We start from the raw sequence: 26,105 nt of genomic DNA on the forward strand, positions 1-26,105 counted from the left end.
AAAATATCGATATAAATAGCCAATGATTTGGATGTTTATTTCATTGTAATTTACTTGCTATACGATCGTTCGTTTTTTATTATTATTATTATTATTCAAATTCTCATTCATTGAATTGAATTAAATTTCGTCAAATTTTTTTTTTGGTTGTCCATAATTTTTTTTTTGTGTTTTTAATATAACAACATTTAACAACAAATCTAACCAAACAATGTCGATTTCAACATCACCAACAACAACAACAACAACAATGAAAGTAATAAATATTGATGAAGATAAAAATTTTGTTAATAAACGTGGACGTTTTGATCTATTTGCAACCAAACCGGATATTGATGATGATTTTGATGATAATGGCAGTGGTGGTGGTGGTAGCAATAATGGCAATGGTAATCAAAATGATCGATCATTAATAATATTAACAAATCATTTTATGATTACATATGATCCGGATAAAGTAATCTATTCATATTATGTTAAAATCAATCCAATCATTATTATTAATAGTAATAATAATAATAATAATCATAATTATAATGATCAACAACAACGTTTGAAATATGGAGCTAAAAATTTGATTCCTACAACAACAACAACAACAACACCAACAACATCAACAAATCATAATAATAATCATGGTAATGAATTATTATCACGTAAAATAATACAAAGATTAATCGAAATGAATAATAATAATGGAAATATATTCCATAATGTATTATGTGTTTATGATGGTGCATCATCAATGTTGACCAATTTTCGTTTGCCAATTATTGATGATAAGCTAATTAAATTTCGTGTTACATTACCGGCAAATGATTATTATCATAATGAACAAGAATTTGAAGTATGCATTAAATTAATCAAAACAGTCGCTTATTCAACTATCGAAGATTTTTATCGTAATCCAATGAATGATAGTTATGTTGAAGTGGTTACCGCTGTTAATCTAATTATTCGACATTTATTGATGGAAAAACGTTTTCTTATTGGACGATCAAATTTTCATCATCGTTTTGATAAAGATGATAAACGAACTAGTTTATCAACATTGAAAGAATTAGCATTTGGTATTTCATCTTCAGTACAAACATGTTCATCTGGTTTACAATTAATTATGGATCGTTGTTGTACACCATTTATCAAACCATTTATGATGAATGATTGTATTGAAAATTTTCAACGTGAAATGTTTGGTGGAAATGGTGGTAATTCTAATAATATTGGAAATCATCATCATCACCATCATCACCATCATCATCACCATTATCATCATCATCAACAACAACATCGTTGGAATGATTTTTTACGCAAACGTTTGGAACCATTGATCAAAGATTATTATTTTGAAGTTTGTAATCTTAAACGTTCAAGACGTTATCGTATTGCCGGTATTACATTAGAATCGGCCGATAAAGTTATGTTCAAACCGAATGGTAATGAACAACAACAACAGCAACAACAGCATCAACAACAACAACAAATTAGTGTTGCAGATTATTTCCATCAAACATATGGAAAATTACAACGACCAGATTTACCTTGTATTAAAGTACGTCGAGGTAAAAATGAATTCATCTATTTTCCAGCTGAAATCTGTCATATAATTGCCGATCAAAAGGCAAGAAAATTGTCAATAAAAGAAAAATCTGATTTAATTCGAAAAGCAGCAGGAATAAATCCATTTGAACGATTAGAAGAAATTCGTTCAAGTGTTAATGAATTGATTCAAACGGATAGAAATAATTATTTGAAAGAATTTGGTTTTCAAATTGCAACACAACCAATAACAATACGTGCAAATGTATTGGATCAACCAAAACTATTGGAAGGTGATGAACGACCAATAAAATTGACCAATGGTAAATGGCGTTATCGAAAATTTTTTCAACCAATCATATTGAAACGTTGGATTTTAGTAAAATTATTACATTTTGATGATTCAACGTTGGAAAAATTTCTTGAAACATTTATACGCAATGGTGAACAATTAGGTATGGCAATCGATATGCCCATACGTATGGATTATGAATTCGATATAGCAACATTGGGTGATTTTTTACAAAAATTAAAACATACCTATAATAATGGTGGTGGACAATCACCATTACAGCTAGTATTTTTTATTGGCTGTAATTCTGAATGGCAACATAGTGCTATAAAAAAATTTGGTGATGTTGATTTTGGTATGGTAACACAATGTATGCGACAAACAAATGTTCTACGTATTAATCAATCGATTGCCGTAAATATTTTGCATAAAATTAATGCCAAATTAGGTGGTATTAATGTAACATTGGATTATGGTAAATTACAACGATCGAATGATTATCGTAAAACAATGGCAATCGGTGTTGATGTTGCACATCCATCACCATCGGAAAAAAATTTACCATCAATTGCGGCAATGGTTGCAAATATTGATCAATCATTTGCACGATATACATCATCTGTAAAGATACAGAAATTTTTTCGTCAAGAAATCATACAAGAATTGGATAAAATGTTAATCGATTTATTACGTGCATATGAAATGGAAACTAATCAGCTCCCGGATAAAATTATATTCTATCGTGATGGTGTTAGTGAAGGACAATTTCAAGTGGTTTATAATGAAGAAATTCTTCTTATTAAAGAAACACTTGAACATTATCGTCCGGGACATAAATTTCGTTTAACATTTATTATCGTACAGAAACGACATCATTCAAGATTTATACCGGATAATAGTAAAGATGGTGTTGGACGTTTTGCTAATATACCGCCCGGTACGGTTGTCAATACTGATGTTGTACATCCAAGACGATTTGATTTTTATCTTTGTTCACATGCTGGCATTCAAGGTACATCAAGACCATCACATTATTGTGTTTTGATTGATGAAAATCAAATGTCCGCTAATCAGATACATAATTTTACCAATGTTCTTTGTCATCTTTATGCACGTTGTTCACGTTCAATATCTATACCGACACCGGTTTTCTATGCACATTTAGCCGCATTTCGTGCACGTGAACATATTCAGGCAGCAACATCATTAATGATGTTATCAATGGCTAATAATCGTAATAATAATAATTACAACAACAATAATAATGATCAACAACAACAAGATGCAGCCAAAATGCTTAATTATTTTCCAGCAACAACAACTTCAACAACAACAACAACAACAACATCGACAACAACAGTTGGAACATCGTCATTATCGTTGACCACATCGTCGAACAACAACGACAATAATAACGATAGTGGTGATGGTATATTATTACCAAGAATTCATTATACAAAACATCGTGTACCTTGTTTGGATAATTTTGATTCATTCATTGAAATGTCACCAAAAATGCGATCGTCAATGTATTTTTGTTAATGAATAAATAGATGAATTCCTACTTTTTGAAATTTTATATTTAATATTTAAAAAAACATTTTCTGAAAAAATAAACTTCGTATTTTGTTGAAGAATCTAATCAAAAACTTTCTTTAAATCCTATTGAATTCTATTCTATTTCTATTCTGTGTGCCACCATTCGAGAATTCAATTTTCGTTACAATTCCTAAATCAATTCTTTGAAATCATCAGACGAAAAAAAACTAATAATAACTAACATTTTGTATCATGTTTTTCATGTTGCATCCAAAATTATACAGATCTTTGATGATATAGAGAAACAGAAAATCAAAAGATGAATGGGCCAAATATTAAAATATTATTGAAAATTTCATCATTAACATTTGATTGAATTTTCTTGAATTTTGATTAAGCTAAAAAACAAATTCAGAATCGAAAAATATTTTGTATTATTTTTAATTAAATTAGAATTGAAAGGTAAAAAAAGACATCATTTCATTTGCAGAATGTTTTTCAGCAGAATATTCTTTTTCATAATTTATCCAAACTCATAAATTGTATAGAGCAAGTGAACAAGAAACAAAAAAACATTCCAAAAAATGTTGTGCATCAACCATCATTTGGTTGTCGGTCAAAAAGCTTAATGATGATGATTGCCGTTGTTGTTGTTAATTTTAATTCTTGTATGATTATATTGGCACGAAAATATCCTGTGCTGCTTGCCAAGTACACAATGTGTCAATTCATAAAATGACCATTCATTTGTTATACAAACATTTCACATTTTAATTCAAGCATTTTTTCGTCGTCGATGATTGTATCATCGGAGAAAATAAAATACAGACGAAATGAAACGAATAAAATAAAAATAACCCGGATCCCCGACATTATATTCAATTGAATTATAGCCAGTAGATTGAACAATTTCGGATGAAAATTTTTTTCCTCGGTTTGGTTATTTTTTTTTGTTCACTTTCAATTCAAAAAAAAATTGTAGCAAAACGTCGTATAATATCAAAAAAAAAGATCGAGTGAAAAACTTTAAGAAGAAAAATTCGCTTCAATCAATTTTAATCCAAAATAGCCGAAAGAAAAAGGAAACTTTTTTTTACACTCGGTTGTATATAACACACAAACACAAACGGAAAATAAAAACCGTTTAAAAACAAAATTCTTATTTGGCGGTAAATTGATGGTATGAGAAAAAAAAATAAAAATAAATTCGATCAAATTGAATTCCAATTCGATTTGTTTCACACAAAACATATCAAAATAATTCGTCCATCACTTTAATTTATCTGACTGATGGTGGTTTGATACACGAAACCAAAAAGAAAAGATCAAGATGGAAAAAGATTGACACAAAAGAAATTGTCTTTTTTTTGAAGGAAAAAAAATTAAGTAATAAACGATTAATCGATTATTACAATCGATACAAAATAATCGATTGTCTTCGGGAAACAACCAAAAAAATAAATGTAACTCCACCAATTTCCGATGTCATCTTGAGGAAAAACGAAAAAAATCATAGAATAAAACAACAGTAAATAGAAAATCAAATGAAATTCATTCCATTTTATAGAATCGTCATCATCATCATCATCATAGTTTTCATTATAATTTTAGATTATGATAAAATTTCTGAATGATAATTATAATGATGATACTTCTTTTAATAATCATCCTATTATTTATTGTGTTTTTACCGTGATTATTATCATCATCATCATCAAGAATCATATATAATAATGTGCTGATGCTCTAATGAAAAATCTACTTTTCTTCCTGAGTGAAGAAAAAAGAAAAGAAAAAACATTCTTGAAGAATTTATAATTTTTCCGAAAATAAGTACTTCTTCTTAGTAAATATTGATATATTTCTTTCTTTCTTTTTTTCTATTATTATCATCATCATTATACTTTATTATTTATTTTCATTCACATTTTCCTGAATACAATTCTTTCAATCCACTTACACAAATCATCATCATCATAATAATGTTTGTCATCAAGAGTTTTCTTTTTCTTCCATCCATTTAGCTCAAATCAAAATTTTCATCACACATTCGTTTTAAATGAGAATAATAATAATAATAATAAATAGAAAGTACAAAATCAAAAGAATAACAAAATAAAACATGGATATAATTATTGTTTTGGGAATTGTAAAAACAAACTTTCAAATATCCAAAATCTTAACATTTTCATTGATGTGATTTGACACAATTAATGATAAACATTGCAAACGAAAAATTCTTTTTTCATTTTAAATAAACCAATTTTACATAGGCAACATTCTTTTCATTCCCAAAACAAAGTATTCGGCATGTTTTCTTTTTCACCTGGATGGATAAACATCAAGAAATTCCAAAAAAAAATTATGAATGAAATGTTGGAATTTGTTTGTTTTTTTTCTTTTGCTTGTTAAAAAAAGTTCAGTCTAGTCAATTATGAAACAAAGAAAAAAATTCAATTAACTTGATTAATTTCATTTTTGTTTTTTATATTTAAACGGATGTTTATTTTTAGATAAAATTTTTCGACCTGAATTTGTTTGCCGAATTGTTGTGATTAAAAAAGGTGGAACAAGGGAAAAAACAATAACAGAATTTTTGAGAATTCAACAAAAATTTGCCCAGAAAAAAAATATTCATTTTCACTCCAACCCGTGAAAGCCTGAAGCATCAAATTCAGGAATGAATGAAGAAAACAAAACAAATTCAAGTAAATAATACCGGAATCAAATGTTTGAAAGAAAGAAAAAAAATTATTAGTTTATATTCATGGCAAACATTTTTTAAAATAAAAAAAAAAACATTTTTGTTTTGTTTGCCAATCACAAATATTTGAATGATTTTTTTTTATTATAAAGAAATTCTTGATTCTTGAATTCAGAAAACAGAATTTTTGTTCGCTATTTTGTTAAATAAAATTGATTTTCGAAAATAACAACGAATTTGATATGCTCGTGAGAGAGAGAAAGAGAAACCGATAAACATAAGATCGAATTTCAAGGAGAAAAACAAAAATCTATTTATTTATCATCCGATTTGGACAAGATTCATTCACATCTGGTGTCCAAACAAGAAATTATTTTTTCTTACATGTTCATTGTTTTTACTGAGTATCCAGGAAAAAAAATAATGCGAAAAAAATATATTCCTTTGACTTTCACAATGAAAATCGCAACAAACAAACAAAAAAAGAATTGAAAATCGAACATAAACATTCGATTACTACCGGGTTTGATGATGATGTTCAAATCAATCGGCCATCGATAACAACGAAAAATAGTATGGATAAGTTGGTTTCAAACACAGAAAGAAAAAGAATATTCTTACTAAAGAATCGATAGGGGTACATGAAAATGTATTGTGCAACATCCATAGTCAAAAACAAAACGAAAATTAAATGAATTGCTCTGTTTATGATTATTATTATTTGTATTTCAGTATTATCATCTTTGAACTTAATAATAGGAGAAAAAAAAGAATAAAGAATAAAGTGTTTTTAGAAACAAAAATTGAAACGAAACGAAACAAAAAGTGACGTATTTAATTTAGCGTAACGAAGAAATGTATATACACAACCAAACACACAAATAGATCGAATCATATTGATATATTTTTTTTCCTTCTGAAATTGAAAATTTTTTTTTTTTTGTTGTTGTTGTTGATAAAACAAGAATATTCTTTCCCGCCTTTTTTGTAACCTCCCATTTTTTTTTGGAATAAGTGAGTGTGGGTGTTTGAGACATAATAATATTATTACATTAAATTCTACGAACCGGAATAAAAAATGGTAAAAAAACAAATAAAAATTATCGAAAATTCTATACGGAAAAAAGAATGGATGCGGATAGAAGTGTATTTAAGAATTGGAAGAATAATAAACTCTGATGATGATTGTACCAAATGATGATGATGATGGGAAAATAATTTCAAGAAACAAAACATCAATGAACTAAAAAAAATCGAAAAATGATGATCATCATTATTGAACGGTTGATTATTTTGGACGGGGAAGAAAAAATATGTATCCAATTCTGGCATCATTCTGGAAAGAAATTCCTGTGAATTGAAGAACAAAATCTTTGAAAAAAAAACCAAAATAATTTGACCATTTTTGAAACATAATGAAAGAAATGAATTTGTTTGATTCGTCTCGTTATTATCAACAAAGTTAATCGATTGGAATTATCAATTTTTGTTTCTAATTTCGTTTTTTTGTTTTGTTTTGTTTGCATTCTCTCTACAGGAAAAAAAACAATCCAATAATGTGACAAAACTGAAAGCTGAAAAAGATTTACAATACGAGAAAATGGCGTGTTAATAAAAGACGACGACGACGACGAAAACATAACACAAAAGTGGTGCAACAAACAAGCAAACAACTCATTGAAAACATGAAAATAACAGAATATTTCGCTTAACGTTTCCAAACGACAATTGATTTGGTATTACAAATGTTTATTTTTGTACTTATCCACCCATTCAACCAATGAAAACAAACACACACACAGACATTGTAAGATTTTCTACTTTCAAAAACAGAAATAAAAGAAAAAAATGAAGAGAAAAAATTCCCGAGATTTACAATTTCGAAAGAAATTTACCAAGATGATGTATGTACTGAATTTGAAACATTTATTGCTTTTTTTTTCTCGGGTGAAAATCCCAAATTGAATTGACAAGTTATCGTTACATCAAGTATTCAACCAATCTCTTACTACTATAACCTATTATCAAGCAAAGAAAAAAATTTTCTTCAAATCGATTAACAAGACAAAAAAAATTCAAATGAATCGAGAATCCAAGTGGATTGATACAAATTCGGTGCTTGTTGTTGGTCGCTGTCAACGATGTGTGTGATTATATCATTGAAATTCAAGGGGAAAATTCTGAATGAATAAATTTTCCAGAAAAAATAAGTATTTTCCCGGATAATTTTTTCAAATAGAAAGAAAAAAGAAAAATTTACATTTTCAAGTCAACAAGAAAAGAAAAACGTTCAATTTTTTTCAATTTGATTTTCCAAAATGAAATTCAACTATTACCGAATCAATCAAACAAGACCAGGAAAAAAGTAAACAATGAAAATTTCTCATAAAAGATAAGAAAAATCAAATTTTATTTCCGAAAAAGTTTCTCGAATTGATCAAACACCAATTTTCTTTATTCTTTGTTCAATTTAATTGTCCATTCACGATTGGTGTTTGTGTGTGTGTGAATCAATTAGAAATTCAATTTTATTAACAAAAATTAGCTCATCTCTTGGGTCCTATTGTAATCAAAACAACCACAACAGAAACTTTTTATCTTCGAAAAATACAAATTGTGAAATGAAGATTTTTTTGTCAAATTGTTACAAATGGATTACATTATCTTTTGTCTAAGATGAAGAATTTAAATTATGATCAATATCTAGGATCGAAAAAAAACAATGTCGGTTTGAAAATTTATTTTCATTTTTATTTTTTTGGTCGTTCCAAAATGAATATCAAAAAGGAAAACTTAATGACATATTTAAATCATCATTAAGATGCTGATGATGATGATCATCAAAATATAGATCTATGATTATATCATTAAGATGGGGAAACAAAAAAACAAGATAAAGAAATTTGAACAGAAGGAACTAATGAAATAAGTTATATGAATATGAAAATCATTATGAATGATAATCATCATCATCATCATCATTATGGTAAATAGGGGTTGTTTTTCTTTTTCATTTTTTTTGAAACAAAACCAAATTAGTTACATTTTGAAATATTTCCCGAAAAAAATAATGATTATAAAGAAGTTTTTTCTGAAGAAAATATGGCATATTGAAAACCTATCAATATCAATTTCGATGGTGAAGATGATAATTTTTTTTTTTTGGGGGGGGGATGAAAACTTTGTTTCGACAAAAATATTCCCGGGTTATGTTTATCATTCATTGTTTTTCACTGATTGTGAAACACATCAATCGAATCAAATGAATCAAAAAAAAAGTTTTTGTTTTGTGATACAATTTCCTGGATAAATAGCTAAATTGTAAACAAACAAAAAAAAAATATTTCATTTCCTTTCATATCTGATTTTCAATCTGATGCATCAGTAAAAAAAGAAAGAATCAATTTTTGTTTTTGTTTTGTTTTGTTTATCATAATCAATTTTATCATTTATTTCATCATCATCGGACTAATTGAATTAATAGCAAAAGCGGAAAAAAGTTTCAGATCCGTCAATTTTGTTTTTCTGTTTATTTCTCCCTCCATACTGCTCTATTCATATATCACAATAATTATGGAATTATGAAATGCTGTTGTCGAAATGTTGGAAAATTTATGGGATTCATTTTCGGTAAAAAATGAATGAATATTCAGTGGATTCAGTTTTTTTCTGGAGATCTTGTTAACCAGAATATCTTAACCGCAATCTATCTAACAAATAACAGTATCGAAAAACGAAATATAATTATTGATGACAGATTTTTTCTTATTGGTCAGCAACAAATTAATGAATGAATCGATGATGATGATAATCAATATTGAAAGCAAAATATCGATATTGAAACCAAAATGAACATCCATCAGTTATCTTTAGTTTTTCTTCATTCATCGATCATAAAAATCGAAAGCAAATCATTTCATTTCATTTTTCACCGGGTTTGGTTTCGATTCCTAAGAATTCAAATCTAATTGTATGAAGCAGATTTTTGTTACTGATTGATTAGAATTTATTCTGTCCAAATTTTTTTTCACAGTGATGATAGTTTGGAATAATCGAACCCCAAGAAAAAAATCGAATCGAGTAAATTTTTCTTCCCGAAAAAAACCATTATCATCATCATCGTCATCATCATAATCTTGAATTATGATTTCCATTTACAATCATCATCATCATCAGCATCGTGGGCTATAGAAAAGAGTAAAGCAGTACCAACGAAAAACGAATTTTCTATGACAAATCACTTTCACAAACATACATTAAAAGCAAGCAAAATTTTGTACAATACATTTGTGTGTGTGTGTGTGCAAAGTGAAATATTTTATGATTTTTCTTCAATGAATTTTCGCTATCAATATGGATGCAGAATCATTTTCGATTCTATCGTTCAATCATTGTTTTTGTCATTGTGAATTGTGTGTGTATGCATCCCTTATATATTGAACATTTTCAACAACAACAAAAAAAAGAGTGAGGAAAACTAAAAATGGAAAAAATTTGACAATCGTCATAATCATCATCCATCTTGAATATAATTTCATTTCTTTTTTCCCCCCCCCAAAAAATTCGAAATGCATTCAAAAAATGAAAATTTTTCAATGAAAATGTTTTTTTGGAGAACTAACAATATTTATTATTATCATGAATTTCAATATCGACAATGGAAAAAAATTTGGTAATTTGATTTATTATCATCAAAATAACAATGTGCTAACGAAAAAAAAAACAGGCAAGAATATCAAAAGAAAATACAACAAAAAAAATCGATACGATCGATATGATCAAGTTATTTCAACTAAATTATCTACTATTTCCTTGTTGTTTTTGTTGTTGTTGTTTTTGTTATTGTTCATTTACCATTCAAATACCAGTAAAATAATGAACATTAGAAAAAAAAGTGATTGATTGATTAATTAATTGGTATTAGGAAAAAAAAGAAAATAGTGGCCATAGTGTTTATCTCTAATAAGGTGTCTCGTATGGATAATTGATTCTATTTCAAAACAAACAAACAAAATAAAATCTTGGTATCGATTTTGATTGATTAACTAGCTTTATAGATAGATTTTCTCTTGTTTTTCAGTAAAAATAAATCACACCCATAACAAATAAATTGAATTGATTATCATTCAATCAGCTGATTCCGACAATTCATTTGGGAATGTTTATCATCATCATCATCATTTTGATGATGGGTGGAGAAATGCTGTTGTTGTTGTTGTTGTTGTGGGATATTCATTTTATTGAAAACTTAATGGATCAATTTAGATAGTATTTTCAGTATATGATTCCATTATATTCCGGTTACATAACAAACAGTAGTGGCTAATTTATTCGAAGTTTTTGGTTGCCAATCTCACACCCACCACCATCAACAACTATGAATATGAATGTTTTTCTTGTCTTGGTTTACATTTTCAATACCTAAAAAGAAATCAAAGACACAAAATGAATTGAATGAAAGTAAAAATAGAATTAAAACTCTTGGGATTTTTTTCGTGTTTGTTGAAACAAAACGTTAAAAAAAACAAAATGAATTCTGGTTTCGATTATACACATTTCGTGGAAAAACAATTTTCAACCAACAAACATGCAAAATAAAAACAAATCCATCATTGTTCGTTAAATGGGGTTGGATAACATTACATTTTCATTCAATGACTATGATGATGAAAAAAAATAATAATAAACTTTCAACCATGAATTAATTAATTAAATTCAATGTTTTTTTTCTGTCGCATTAATTAATCACAAAAGTCTCACATTACGGTAGATATTTTCTAAGACATGGACGAATATTCTACAATGGTACAAATATTCTACAAACCAAATCAAATCTACAATCAAATTAATTTAATAGAAATTCATTTTTTGTAATAATGAAAAAAATGAAATGAAATGATTTCGACAAACATTGACAATATTTTTTTTTGAAAATATTCACGATTTTACCTATGTAATATTACACTCACCAGATTCTATTGAAAGGAAATTTCAATTGCCCCGAAGAAAAAATGAATGCTAAAAAAAGAATGATGATGATGATGATTATAGGACAAAGAAAAGCATTCAATTGATCAATGCAAACTGAATTTGTTGATCGGAAGTTTTTTACCAAAAAAAAAGTTGTCCGGCCAATTCAAAATGACAAGTCAAAATGTCAAACGTGAACTTTTTCTTAATTGTGTTCGTCAAATTATTATTTCAAAAAAACCAATTCAATGATGAATATGATATCAGAATGCTTGTTGTCGTTTTCGAAAATTTTCATTTGTCACCGAAAAACAACACAATAGAAAAAAACACTGGAATATCTCATTCACAAAATTCATCAAATGAAAAATTGTTTTTTTTGCAGTGAAAACGATACCATTAATACGCTTATCCACACGGACACCAAACACATCACTTTTTTACCGAAAAAAGTTCCAGGACCTGTAGATTGAATTTAAATGTTTTTTTTTTCAGTAAGTTTAAAATATAATTTCCAAATGACCAGGAAAAAAAGCTAGAAAAGCTAAAAACTAAAAGTTTCAAATGTGTGTGTCTGTGTCTGTATTTCCGCAGTAATTACACATCAAAAAGAAAGCAGAAAAACAAACACATTTGAAAACGATTCAAACACCGTACATGATAGAATGAAAAATTGAAATGAAATGAGCTCTTCAAAATAAAATGGCTATTCGACTATAGGATGTTGATAAATTCTGTATTTTTGAACGATATTTTGAAAACTGCTATGTTCAAGCGCATATACAAGTATACACACAGGAACACTACGGAAAAAAATGCCGCCATCATCATTATCTATTATTATAACTCGGGAACAGAGAAAAATGAAACAAACAAAAAAAAATCTCAATCATTTAGCGCAGATGCGCATTGAAAAGTAAGAAATTGATGCTTTTTACCAAAGAACTAAAAATCTAAAAAATCACCCGAAAATAAAGATGTGGTTCATTTTTATTGGAAAACAAAACTAAAAAAAATTCATTGATTTTTCAGGAATTTTCTTTCTTTCTTAAATGGCCATTCCATTTCTTTTTCATCATCATCATCAAACCCTTTTTTGTGAATCGTCACACGATTTTATCTTAGTTTCAAATTTTAAAGTTTTTAAACTACGTGTTTGAAACAAAGAATCATCATCTTGTGATGAGAAGAATATACATTATCAAATTCGCTGAAAGAAAAAAACATTAAACATCATTGAAATCGATGATTGTAAAAAGTAAAACAAATTTCAATCTTTTTTTTGCTGTTGTTGTTTACAAAAAACACAATGTTTTACCATTTTAAATGTATCATTATTATACTAAAATCAATGTTGTTTTCGTTGTTATCGTTTGTTCAAACATGTGTGAAAAAAAAACAGGAAATGTCACGGATAAGTGAAAGAGAAAAACCGAAACAAACAAAAAGTTAAAATCAAAATCCAAAATGAGAGAAAAACAAAAAAATTTTATCTTTAAATCCATTTGAATATCAAAAAAAAAAATTCTTGTTTTTTTTCATTTCAATTCAAACACTACACATTCCAAACAAAACAATCCATTTTGAATCCGATAGAGAGTGAATGCAAAAAAGAAGAAAAAGAAAAAATCGATAACCGATTTCAATCGAATCCATTTTGATTTTTTCTCAATTCAAACGACAACGACAAAAAAAACAAATGGCACTTTTGAAACATCCGATTGGTCGGATCGACCGAAAATACCAAATAGAGAGGGAGAGAGAGAGAGAGAAAATGGACAATTTAAATTGGCTTTTTCTGCTATTTTCACAGCAAAAAAAGAAAAAAATTGATGATGTCACAGCAACCGTTATGAATGAGAAATAGAATTTAGCTTGACACACAAAGTGATTCTGAATCTGGTTTATCAATTTTGTTTTTTAGTTCTTTCTCTACCACCAATTCCAACAGCTAATGAGATTGAGATCTAATCAGGATTTTGTTCAGTTTTTTTTTTTGGGATAATAAATCGAAAGTTTCAATATTGATAATAATGTAATTGTGTTGCTGTGAGAAAAAAAAAGATGATCTCATCTTATTCATTGTAAAAAATGAAAAAATCGATTGAATTGAAAAATTTGTCCAATTTTGACCCAGAAAATGTTTCTCTTTTTTTTCCTTCTGATATATTTTATTGATTTTACATTTTCGGTATTTTTTTTTCTCAATTTTAAAGTTTACAATCATTTCGAACAACAACAACAACGAAAAGAATGCATTGATTTTTGTGAATTAAATTCGGTGGGTGGTGGTATAGGGGTGGAAAAATGAAATTGAATTATTTTGAAATGTAGAGAAATTTCAAATAGATCCGACATCAAAAAGATGTTTGATCATGATAGTGAAATGAAATGATAATGGCCAAGTTTTTTCGGGAATGATTTGCCTTTGGATTTTAAAATTTTCTTTTATTCGGATGATTTATTCATTATCATCCTCATCATTATCAAACAAAATGAACCTGCAGGCCATCGTTATTTGATCATCAAATTTAATAGTGAAATTATAATTGAAACTAAAACTTTTTTCCAATTCTGTTGTTTCAGGTGCTTTGATGCCATGATCTTCGACCCTTTCAGTGTAAAACTTGAAAAAATTTCAAAATCAAATCGAGAATCGAAAAACCAAAAGAAAAATTCATCCGAGATCATTTGGTTTGTGTTATGTGTGTGTGTGTGTGTGTATTGATGTTGATGTTTGCTTCGAAAATTGATTTTTGATGATTTGAAAATTGTTTTTTAATCGACTTTGTAAGTTTTATATTCACGCGTCTACTGCCAAACACCGAGAATTCGCGTTTCACTGAATTTTCATCAACTTTTTTTTTGCCTATGTTAACGGTGAAAACATTCGCCAACACTACCACCTTATTCGCATCATCATAAATCATGAGGTTTAGGATTTTTTTTTTGAATCGATTTTCTATTTTAAAAAATGAAAATTTTCATCGAAATATGAATATATTTCAATAAGGTTTTTTTTTAAAAAAAATCAGGTATGAGAATTCCACACATATTGAATATTCATCATCATCATCATCACAATAACAACAGCTTGCCAACACTTCTCTCTCATCCAACAACATAAAAAAAATCCATCCATTCACAACATGATTAAAACGAATTCACATCGAAATCACAAGAATTCGATTTTTTGTTTTTTTTCAGTTCCAAAAACTTCTTCTTCTATTGAATATAAATTCATTTCATCCCAAAAAGAAAATATATTATGGATTTTCTTCTGTAACATACCCCATGTTCGATAGCTAAAAATGAATCAGTCCATCGATATTTTCGAAGGATAACAGTAACAACAACAACAACAACAAAAAATATAACTATTATATTTCGGGCAAACAATAAACTCTAATCAATAAAATAACATGCACACACACACACACTAACAAGACAGAGGAGAGAAAGAGCAAAAAAGGAAATCGAAACTGATAATTCTGTCACAACAATCTGAATACAACAACAGCAGCAAAGAATTAATTAATTAGAATGAAACAAGTCGGACTTTCAAGTAAAAAAAAAGAATATTCTTTTTTTTTCTCAGTACAAGAACAAAAACAAAAAACAAAAAATTGATTTCAAGGATCAATGAATTTGACTAAATACACACACAAGTCATTTACAAATGTTTGGAATCTGATTGAATATAGAAGAAAACATAGACAAAAATATTCGGTCAATCAATCCTGTCAAATTCTCTATCGATAAGTATTGAAAATTCTTCATTCTAAATCTTGACACTTATGGCTCAATCATCAGACAATCCAAAAATGAAAAGAATCAATCCGAGTTCAAGTTCAAAATACAATTTTCAAGGATAAAAAAATAATATTGATCACGAATAATATTCTTTACGTTTTTTATTCAGTATTCTTGTTGTGTGTGTGTGTGTGTATTGTATCAATTTTTTTCATATTCAAACAGATTTTTATTGTCACTATTTTTCCATTCATCCATTTTGTTTGATTTATTATATGAAATTATATTATTTATTAGCCAACACACATCCGATTTATAATAATAAAAAAATAATAATTTATTTACATTTAGTATACTCAAAATCGAGTTGAGTTGAATTGAATTGAATGAGTGAATCAATAGGTTCAATAGTCTCTTTCATTCACTTCAATGTCAAATGAATGAATTGAATGAATGAAAAAAAACGGTAATAGGAAATCCGACTTGATTAATCCGGATCGTTTTTTGATTTCCCTTCACCATTTTGGTTTCACACTATATATTTTTTTTTCCTACTTTTTATTGAAAATGTGATTACATGAACACACATGAAACAGGGTGATAAACCAATGTGTGTGTGTGTGTGTGTGTGATCCTGAAACAGAAGAATGATGTTCATTTTTCTTTTCCATTCACACACACACAAATGAAAAATTTGAAAATTTGTAACCAAAAAAACAAGTATGATCGGTAAATGAATTATGACAAAACAAAACTTGTTAAAAAAAATATATTGATTCATCATCATTTGTCGGTTAATGACATTTTATTTCACTCGACTTGTTTTTTTTATGATTTCGGATAGAAAATATTAAAGTTTCAATGTTTCAAGATGCCAATATATATTTATACTGTGTTTCAAAAATGAATTGATCCAAACACACACACAAGAATAACAACCAACACCAATGTCTTGTATTTAGCCAATTCGTGTTTTGAAATTGATTGATTACTGAAGATATTCAGGATCGATCCACCACTGTACAAAAAAAAACAATCGAATCGAAAGTTAAATGAAAGAAAAATATAATTACAAAACTTACCATGTTAATTTCGTTTTCGGAGGGGGAAAAAACATGATTTTTTTTTCTTGGTCGATTGAAATTTCAAACGATTTTTTTCGTGGACAAGTATGGTACTAATTGTTGTTCAAATTATTTTAAATTGATGTTGATGATGTGCGTGGGTGGTTGGTTGGTTTGGGTGATTTGCTGGGTTACCATATACTATAGATGGAATTGGTCGAATTTTGACTAACTTACTGATTGATTGACTTTAGTGACTTTTTCTATAGTCATTCATGCTGATTCGGGTGAATTTTTATTTTGATTTTTTTTTTCATTAAAAAATTTGTTTGAAAATAAAATTTCTGATCAATATGGTGACATTGTTGAAATGAATTTTCCTCGCTTTTCCATTCTCGTTTCTTTAATAATCAAGGATTATGGAATCGAAAAATGAAAATTAGCCAAACAAATCAATGCGGATCACATGATGATGTATCGAAATATACACACACACACAGTCCATTGAATCATTAGGGTTGATATCCAAGAAAGGAAAAAAAATGTAGTGAATATATGAAAAGTGAGGGTAGAGAGAAAAAGAAAAGACCAGCAGTTGCAAAATGCGCTTAGTCATTCGTATTTTTTTTTTTTAGTTTTAGTTTTCTTTTCAGTTGTTCCATTTGGAACACACATAGTGTGTGACATATGTTTGGAAATTTTTATTTTTCGTTGTTTAATTCGTATTGAAACACACTATACAACTTTCTCAAAGTTTTTTTTCGTTTTTGTTGTTGTTGTTGTTGTCAAAGTTCACAAAAATTATATAAATGAGAGATAGAGATGGAGAGAAAATGATATTTTTCAAAAAAGAATTATGCAATCACAAATAACATCATTGAATCAATCAGTGAATGGCAATGGAAAATGATGATGGTGGTGGAGAAAAAAAAACTAGAACTGATGATGATGATGGAGCTTAATTTTAAGCCTTTTATCGAAAAGAAAGAAGGTGGTGGTGGTGGAGGGGTTTTTAGTTTTGGCTATAAGCGAAAATCCTAATGATAATGATGATTGAACGAACGAAAGTGGTAAAAATTTGGAAACGGATTGATGATGATGTGGAAATCTTTTTTTGTGAATTAAGATATTTGAAGATTTTTTCCTGTCTCGGTTTGTTTGGGGGGAATGATGGTAGTGAAGAATCAATAGCTGAGTAGAGAAAATAGTAATGGAATCGACCGAAAGAAAATAATCTCTTTGGATGAATTTGATTTTTGCTTTGCTTGGTGAAGAAAAAAACCCTTTGATTTTTGATTGAATCGATATCATATATAGGCATGATTTTTGAGCTGGATGTGGATCAATGATCCATCCCGAGAAATAAAAGAAATCCCGTTTTTAGAATTAAGTCTGGAAAGAAACATGCATAGTCTTTCCAATATGTTTCATTCATTCATTCATTCATCAATTTTGTTTTGGAATCGATTTTCAATAATTTTTATGATTTTTTTTTTTGAAATGAATACACTATAGTGATAAAATGATTGATTTTTTTTTTGTTTGGTGGAAAAGAAAATTCATACCTAAAAAATGGGAATGAGGAAACAATTTTTTTGATTCGCTTGTAAAAATTGATTATTGAAAATCTTGTAAAATTTCTTGTTATTCTTGTTTTTTTTTTCAATGTTTAAAATTGAAAAATTTATTGTTATCTGTGTGAAGAGTTTATATTCTGATTCTCAGTAATAATAATATTTTTTGTTTTTTGTTTTCTTTTTATTTCATATTTTTATTTCGAAATGGTCAACAATGTTGTTTGCTTTTTTCTTTTTGTTTGTTGGTTATTTCATTTTGCAGCAAAGAAATCAATATCCACATGTGTATTTTGGGTAAAAGTTTCTCGACCATTTTGGACCAAAGAAATTCTCATGAGAAATTGATGGATGCCAACATAACCAAAAGAAACAAAATAAGAAGAAAAAAATCTGTTTTGACCACAACATGAGTTTTCGATTTTTTCTTCTTATTCTTAACGAATTTCTTTTTCTTGCAAAAATTTTGTTCAATCGATTTTGGAACCAGTAAAAAAAAATTGAATGAAATAAAAGAAAAATTTTTAACATTAAAGTTTTTTTTTTGGAAAGATTCTTTTTCAAATGAAAAAAAAACTTGGATTTATATTAAAGTCAATTTTTCATTTTAGTTGATCATCATCATTGTGTTTTCCCGGAAAACGGGTTTGACCACATCAACGATGGTGATGATGATGATGATGATGGTAATGTTGTTCTGGGCTATTACATTGAAAAATATTTTAATAAAGACCAATAGTTTTTTTCGAATCAATCGATTGCAACAACAATTCTATCATTGAATCATCATTATTATGATGGAATATGATCATGTATAATATGATGGTGGTTGGTTTGTTTGTTTGTTTCTTTGGCTTGATTTATCGATAGTTTTCTCTTATACCATTCTTGTGTGAAGAGGGGAAAAACGATAAACAAGAATTCTTTTTCTCTACACTTGTTTCCAACAGATCACAAGTCTCAGACACACACATCTCAAAAAGAAAAAACTTTTTGAACTTTTGACTTGTCTTGTCTTTTGGAATCTTTTTTTTTTTGTTGTGATCAATTTATTCAGTTGGTCAATTTAAACAAACAATGATGTAATGGTCATCATCATTATCATCATCGTCGATGTAGTGCCAATGACAGCTCATTATTCTTTATAACAAACAAACAAACAAATTATTCAATAAAAATTGATTCAGAAAAATTTTGTTTCATCATCTTTAAAACTTTTAACTTATCTCAAACTTAGGATAAGAAATTCTTTTCAAAATCAGATTCTTTCTTTTCTTCAACAACAAAAAAAAATTGATTGGTGCCCGTATGTGTAGGTCATTATCACCAACATTATTCGATTATTATTCGATCAAAAAATAAAAGTCTTGTTCATAAATAACATAATACGGTTGTGTATACAGGAAATGCTTATTATTTGTTGTTTGAAATGAAACACTATTGATTATGTGTTGATGATGATATTGGTCATTCATAATTGATTACATAACAAAATGAATTGAACAGAATTTCATGTCTTACAACTTGTAATTACATTTTTACTTGTCTTATTGGTTGGTTGGTGTTTTTTTTTCTAATCGAGAAAATAAAGTGAGAATAAGAAAGGCCAACAAGAAGTTTCCAAGAATTTGAAAGCTGTCAAGTGTCAAGTTACCCAAATGAATGAATGAATGAAGACCATATAAATACAAGTTTTTCTTTCTTTTTTTTGACTTTTTCTTCCAAGAAAAAAATGTGTTCCACAAGAAAAGTTGATTATCATTTTTTCTTCTTGATCATCATTTGATCTTGTCGAAATTTTGTTTTTCGATTACATCTTTGATTTTATTAGTAAATAATAATAACTGTTGTTGACTTTACATTTTTATTTTTATTTTTCCATTGATGATTGATTAAGTTTTTCTGATGTTAAGAAAACAACATTACCGAATCAATCAAATTGATCAATGTTTTATCTATCACCATTTTTTTTTCTCAAACGAAGAAACTTGAGAAAAATTTTATTCAAAAAACAAGAGATTTTTTTTTGTGAATTTCTTATCATTCGAATCGCGATACTATCGATACTACTGAACAAATATAAATTGATTCGATTTCCGTTGTTTTAACGAATGAATGACCATTTTGTGGTCAATTTAAATTTGATTTGTTTGGTTTTCGGTTACCATCAACGATTTCCTTTACAATAATCATTGATAATAATGACAACAACAACGAAACAAAACGAAAAAAAAACTAAACAGAATGATATATAAATGAAGACAAATGTGTTTGGTGGATATGGAATCAAATAGAACATTATCGATACGATGTAATACGATCCAATATCAAATGATCATCATTTTTTTCCGATTACATTTACACACACACACCAAGAAAAAAAAACCGATATCTTTTCTGTATATATTACACTCACACACACACAAGACGGATGTTTCAATTTCACCACTGTAATTTTATTTTGATTATTATCATTTTCACTTTGATTTGATTAGATTTAAATTTTAACTTTCCATTTCCCCTCCTATCTTCTTTTTTTTTGGTCATAGAAATTTCATTGTTGATTGTTTCAGGAAAAAAAACAGCCAGAAGAAAAACTCCTAAACATCCATACAATGAAATGTCATTCTTTTTGTTCGTTGAAAAAAATTTTCCTTAATCAAATTCAATCGTTGTTTTTTTTTGAAAAAATTTTCAATTCAATGATTTTTGTTTGTTTGAATATGAAGAAGATCGGTGGTTATGCAAGAAAATTCAATTTGAAATTAATTTTTGTTTTTTTTCATTCAAATAAAAAAGAAAATTCAATCATGATTACATTTACCAAATAAATAGATAAATTGATTTTTCTTCATATCAAGCTTAAAACTATCTCAATATTTCACACAAGAATCCAGGATGTCATCGACTCTAATCCAAGAAAAAATGAATGAAAAGACATTGTAGATGATGATGGAATCACACACACAAACATCTGACATCATATAGATTTAATATCAAAAGAAAGGTCATTCATTTGCATTGATATGATACATCATGATACCAGAGATATCAAAGAAGAAATATTTGAAAAGCATTGATTTTTTTTCATTTAACAATTTCGAAATTTTTTTTATTTGTTTATTCGATTTGTGGGCTGATAGCCAGAAAATCTATAGTAAGTAAAGAAAAAAATACATTATATAACGCATGCATAAACATTATATTGACATTTTCAAACGTTCAAAAAAATCAAGAAGAAAAAATCTATTTAAATCCCGAGAAAAAAAAATTTCAAAGTTGTTTGTCTAAAATTGTTGATTCACACTGACACATTGATGGTGTTGAAAAGGGAATATTTATTCGGTTGGTTTGCTTTTTTCGATTGATGAAAAAATTGGTTGAACATTGAAACTTTTAACAAACAAACAAACAAAAATCAATGTCTTAATTTATATACAAAGTTATTTTTCTATTTAACTATCTGCGGTCGCCTTGTTTTTTATCAAAGAATTTGATGCTTGGAAGAAGAATTTATATTGGGCGTTTATTTGGGGTGTGCATAGTTTGTTTATATTTGATTCGATTAGCTGAAATCACCATCATTTTTTTTCATTCAGTTATCCACCTACACACATAGTCTTTGGATGAAGACTATGGAATCAATTGGAACATAATAATCATGAATTATTAATAAAGTGTGCCAAAAATAAATAAGAATTCCAACATCGAACAATGAACTTATTTCGAGTTTTTTGGTTGTTTCATCCACAAAAAAAAATGTTTTTGTCATATTTAGTTTGGTTATGATGATCCATGACTGAAAAGTAATGAAGATGATTACGATAAAGGATCAGAATGTGATTTTTATTATTGGATTCTTCACAAGCCAATTAATAGTTTGGTTTCTTGGTCGAATGATTGTCACATTTTTTTTTTGTTGGTATTTTTTTCATAGATAATCCAAGCAAAATTCTGATCAAATCTAGTGTTCTATTCGAAGATTGATTTCGACTAGATTGCAAATTAACTTTTTAAATGAAAAACAAAAATTGTAATTCTTGATTTTCAGTGGTTTTGATTTGAAGAAAAAAAAATCGAAATCGAAAATTGGTTCAATTTGTTCAACGGAATATAAATTGTGTTTACTCAAAATTTTTTTCCCAAGTTTGTTTTGAATATTTTTCCATAATAATAATTTCGATTTTTTGTTTTGATTACAGATGTGCGTCGTTGATGTGATTGATGGTGATGATGATAATGATGATGATGATGATGAGAGCACGTATTACATACTAGACAAATGAGCATCCATATCATCATCATTATTCCGGTCAAGTTTCGATTCTGGTCTTTTTTTTTCCTGGTTTTATTTTAGATTCATTGAAACCAATTCAATGTTGCAGGCTATATGATTTTTTTTTTCATTGTTTTCAATTCTTTCTCCTGTTGGTTTTCCTATGGTTGAAAAAGAAAAAAAAATTACAGAACTATGAAATTGAATATCATTTTTTTTACCCAGTTGCTGTTGATCTTGATCTTGGATCACGGCTATTTTCTCCCATTCTGGCCATTCATTATTTATGCAAATTGAATTTTTTTTCTTCTTGTTTAGTTTTTCGTTTTCGTATGTATGTGTGTGTGGATAAAGTTTATTTCAGGGATCTTTTATCTTGGAATTTTTTGTTTTCTCAACAAAAACCAGTCATTCTTTCGATGATTTAGATTTAAAGCTTTACAGTTTTCAGCAGATTTTTTACCGAAACAATCTTGTTTTCCAAAAAAAAAAAAAACAGTTTTTCAACATCTCGACAGAAGAGAAGAAAAATTGAATCATTTACTACAATCTCAGTTCTTTCATTTCATTCCGTATAAATGTTCACTTATCACTATTGTTTATGCCTGATTTCGATGATGATGATGATGATGATGATGATGACGTTGAATCGTATACAGCAAATAAATAAATGTGATTGACAAACTTTGTTTTTTTCTCTTACTTGCTTCGAAATACAGTTATCGTAATCGATATTCTGAATGTGATGACGATGATGATGATGGTTTGAATTTTGAGAATTCTGGCTAAGATTGTCGATTGTCGAATGAATGAATGAGAAAAAGAGGCAATGAACTCGTGCGAATTTTTCTTTCCCACTTTTTTTTGTTGATATTCGTTATGTCATTCTTTCGATTTTTTCCAATCACTTTTTCCCTTTTTTTTGGGGAAGAATCATTTTCATCATTTCTGTCGTTTTGTTGCTTGAATCGATCGTTTTCATTTCGTTTTTCGATAGTAAATCCCATTGGTATGATTATTTCTCTGTATAATAAAAAAATTGGTTTTCCATTTCTTCTCACACATACACACAGAGAGAGTAATATTGATCATCATCATCATTGAAGCAGATTAAATGTTGGCTGATTCAACCCCAAATGGATTTTTTTTCCTTCTTCTTCTTCTTCTTCTTCCTGCTAACGATTGCAAAAAATAAAAAGAAAAAGAAAAATTATTTTAATCTTTGCTTATTATTTATAGATTTGATTCGAATATAAATTATCATTCATATCATTCTTCATGATGCACAACAGAAAAAACAAAACAACAAAAACAATTTTCCAATTGAATTTGCAGGGCCGGATATGTGTCAAGCAAAAGCAAATATATTTCCTTACAATCCTTAATAGTTAATTCAAACTGAAAAGAATTCTAGATTTTTGTTGTTGTTGTTTGTGTTATTCGCGAAAATAACAAACAGCAAAGATTTTTTTCATTTCTTTTTGTTGTTTTTCTTTTGTTCTTACGAAACATTCTTCGCCTAATGATGATCTTAAATCTTTTAATACTATTTTCTATCTTTCTTTTCGTTTTTTTTTACAATTTTATTTTTTAAAATTCTAAATTTGTATTTCCGTTTGGTATTGCTCATTGTGAATGGCACACTCACACACACAAGCATAACATCGTAAACATCATAAGTCTTTTTCATATAAGAAGATAAGAAGTTTTCTTTTATTTTCCTTTGATTCACAGATTCTAAGAATTTGTTGTTGTCCTTATTGAAAAACAACAAACGAAACAAAAGGTTCACTATCATATCGAAGGTGAAATGATTTCGATTTTGTCAACTTTTTTTTTCATCCTCTTTATTCTTCATCACACTCGTAAGTGTTGTTTCTATTCAGAAAACGAAAAACCCGAACTTTCTTTGTTGAATGATGATGATGATATTCAACAAAGAATTCAGTCATTCAGTACCGTGTTTTTTCTTCAAATTTTCTCTTTTTTTCACCATATAAAATGAATGGACGCCCAACAACAACAACAAAAAAACTGGGAGCCCACACTAATAGCTTTAATAGGATTTAGTAACAAATACACACATAGAAAGCAGAAAGGGAGAGAGAGAGAATAAATACGACGAACCCGTTTCATCTGTTGTGCTATTGCCATTCTCGTAGAGTGTGAAAGAATCTGTCCAATAAAGAATTGAATCGAAGATGAGGAAATACAAAAAAAACGTATCAACTGAGAAAGAAAGGGGAAACAAATGATAATATACCACTTACTATATTTGGAATGTTTTTTTTTCATTTCTTTTCTATGAGGGCTTTCTATCTTGCTTCAAAATGAGTTTCTTATTTTTTTTACTCAAATATATTTAGCCATTGCTAAATATTTGCCCGAACGATTCTTCTTTTTCTTCTGAAAAAAGGCTGATGATGAATAAAAGTCATCATCATCATAGTTTGTCGTTTTTTTCGGCCATGGATCACTGGATTCTTATAAGGATTTTTTTTGACTTCATCGTTTCTTCTTTTTCTCGTCATCGTCATCATTGTTGATCTCGATTCTAATATGGAAAAAAAACTATTTAGACAGTAAATTCAAGAATTACGAATAAATAAATAAGTTATATGGTTTGAGGAAGGACACCAGTGAAAAAAAACGACACAAGAAATATTTTTTTCGTTTAGCATCATTGAGTTATCGTTGTCGTTATTATTATCATCACAATGATGATGATGGCTATCAAGTCATTTGGAACAAACCAAATTTGACATGAAAATTGCGACAATGATTTTTTCATCATCGAATAACAAAGAAGTGGGGAAAAGATCTGAAACAAACAGCAAAAAAAACATTCGAATCCGACTATATTGATCCATTCAGCCCAATATATATTCTTTTTTGTTTTGTTTTGTTTTGTAAATCTTATTTTTTTTCAATATTCCTGTTTAGTGTGTTTAAGAATTGTTTGTATTTCCAATTATAAATCATAATAATAAATTTTATTTATCGAAATAAATGTTATTTTTCGCACGACAATTGAATTGAATCGACAAATTCCTGTTATTGTTTTATATTATTTCTGTTCTTATTCTCTGCTCGCTCGTTCGAAAACATTGTCAAAATAGTTGAGGAAAAAAATGAATTTTTTTTCGAATGCAAAAAGCAATTCAAATTGATGACGATGATGATAACCTCGAGGATATCGAGCTGAATAGCGATGATAAAAAAAAACAAAAAAACAAAAAAATTCTAACCCATATTAGTTTTATGAAGAAAAAAAAACGAATAACCAAATATTTGCCCTTTGGGTTAACATTGTCATTGTCATCATATTTCGAAAAGAATTTGCAAATAAATAATAAGTCATCATCATCATCATCATCATCGAATGTTGATGATG

The 26,105-nt window shown here is 28.0% G+C and overlaps 1 protein-coding gene and 1 long non-coding RNA gene across 6 annotated transcripts; one reads left to right on the forward strand and one right to left on the reverse strand.

Moving 5' to 3' along the window:
• The first annotated feature begins 47 nt into the window (after positions 1–47).
• On the forward strand, positions 48–3,468 carry LOC113789788 (protein argonaute-2-like). Its single transcript, XM_027339369.2, has one exon. The coding sequence runs from the start codon at positions 212–214 to the stop codon at positions 3,371–3,373; it is 3,162 nt and encodes a 1,053-aa protein (XP_027195170.2). The 5' UTR covers positions 48–211; the 3' UTR covers positions 3,374–3,468.
• A 19,168-nt stretch (positions 3,469–22,636) lies between these two features.
• LOC142645451 (uncharacterized) lies at positions 22,637–25,512 on the reverse strand. 5 transcript variants are annotated; one of them, XR_012846579.1, is made up of 5 exons: positions 24,982–25,510; positions 24,839–24,886; positions 23,256–23,883; positions 22,933–23,183; positions 22,637–22,872 (listed from the first exon to the last, which is right to left on the reverse strand). It is a non-coding gene; the product is annotated as an uncharacterized LOC142645451 (long non-coding RNA). The 5 variants fall into 5 exon arrangements; XR_012846580.1 differs by having other exon boundaries at positions 22,933–23,886; positions 24,982–25,512; XR_012846578.1 differs by having other exon boundaries at positions 22,933–23,883; positions 24,982–25,511.
• Between the last annotated feature and the right edge of the window lie 593 nt (positions 25,513–26,105).

The sequence above is a fragment of the Dermatophagoides pteronyssinus genome, unplaced genomic scaffold, assembly GCF_027571235.1.
Source record: "Dermatophagoides pteronyssinus isolate colony J.1.1.1.1 unplaced genomic scaffold, Derpt_VIB-CSIC_2022.12 sq0012, whole genome shotgun sequence".
NCBI lineage: Eukaryota > Metazoa > Arthropoda > Arachnida > Sarcoptiformes > Pyroglyphidae > Dermatophagoides > Dermatophagoides pteronyssinus.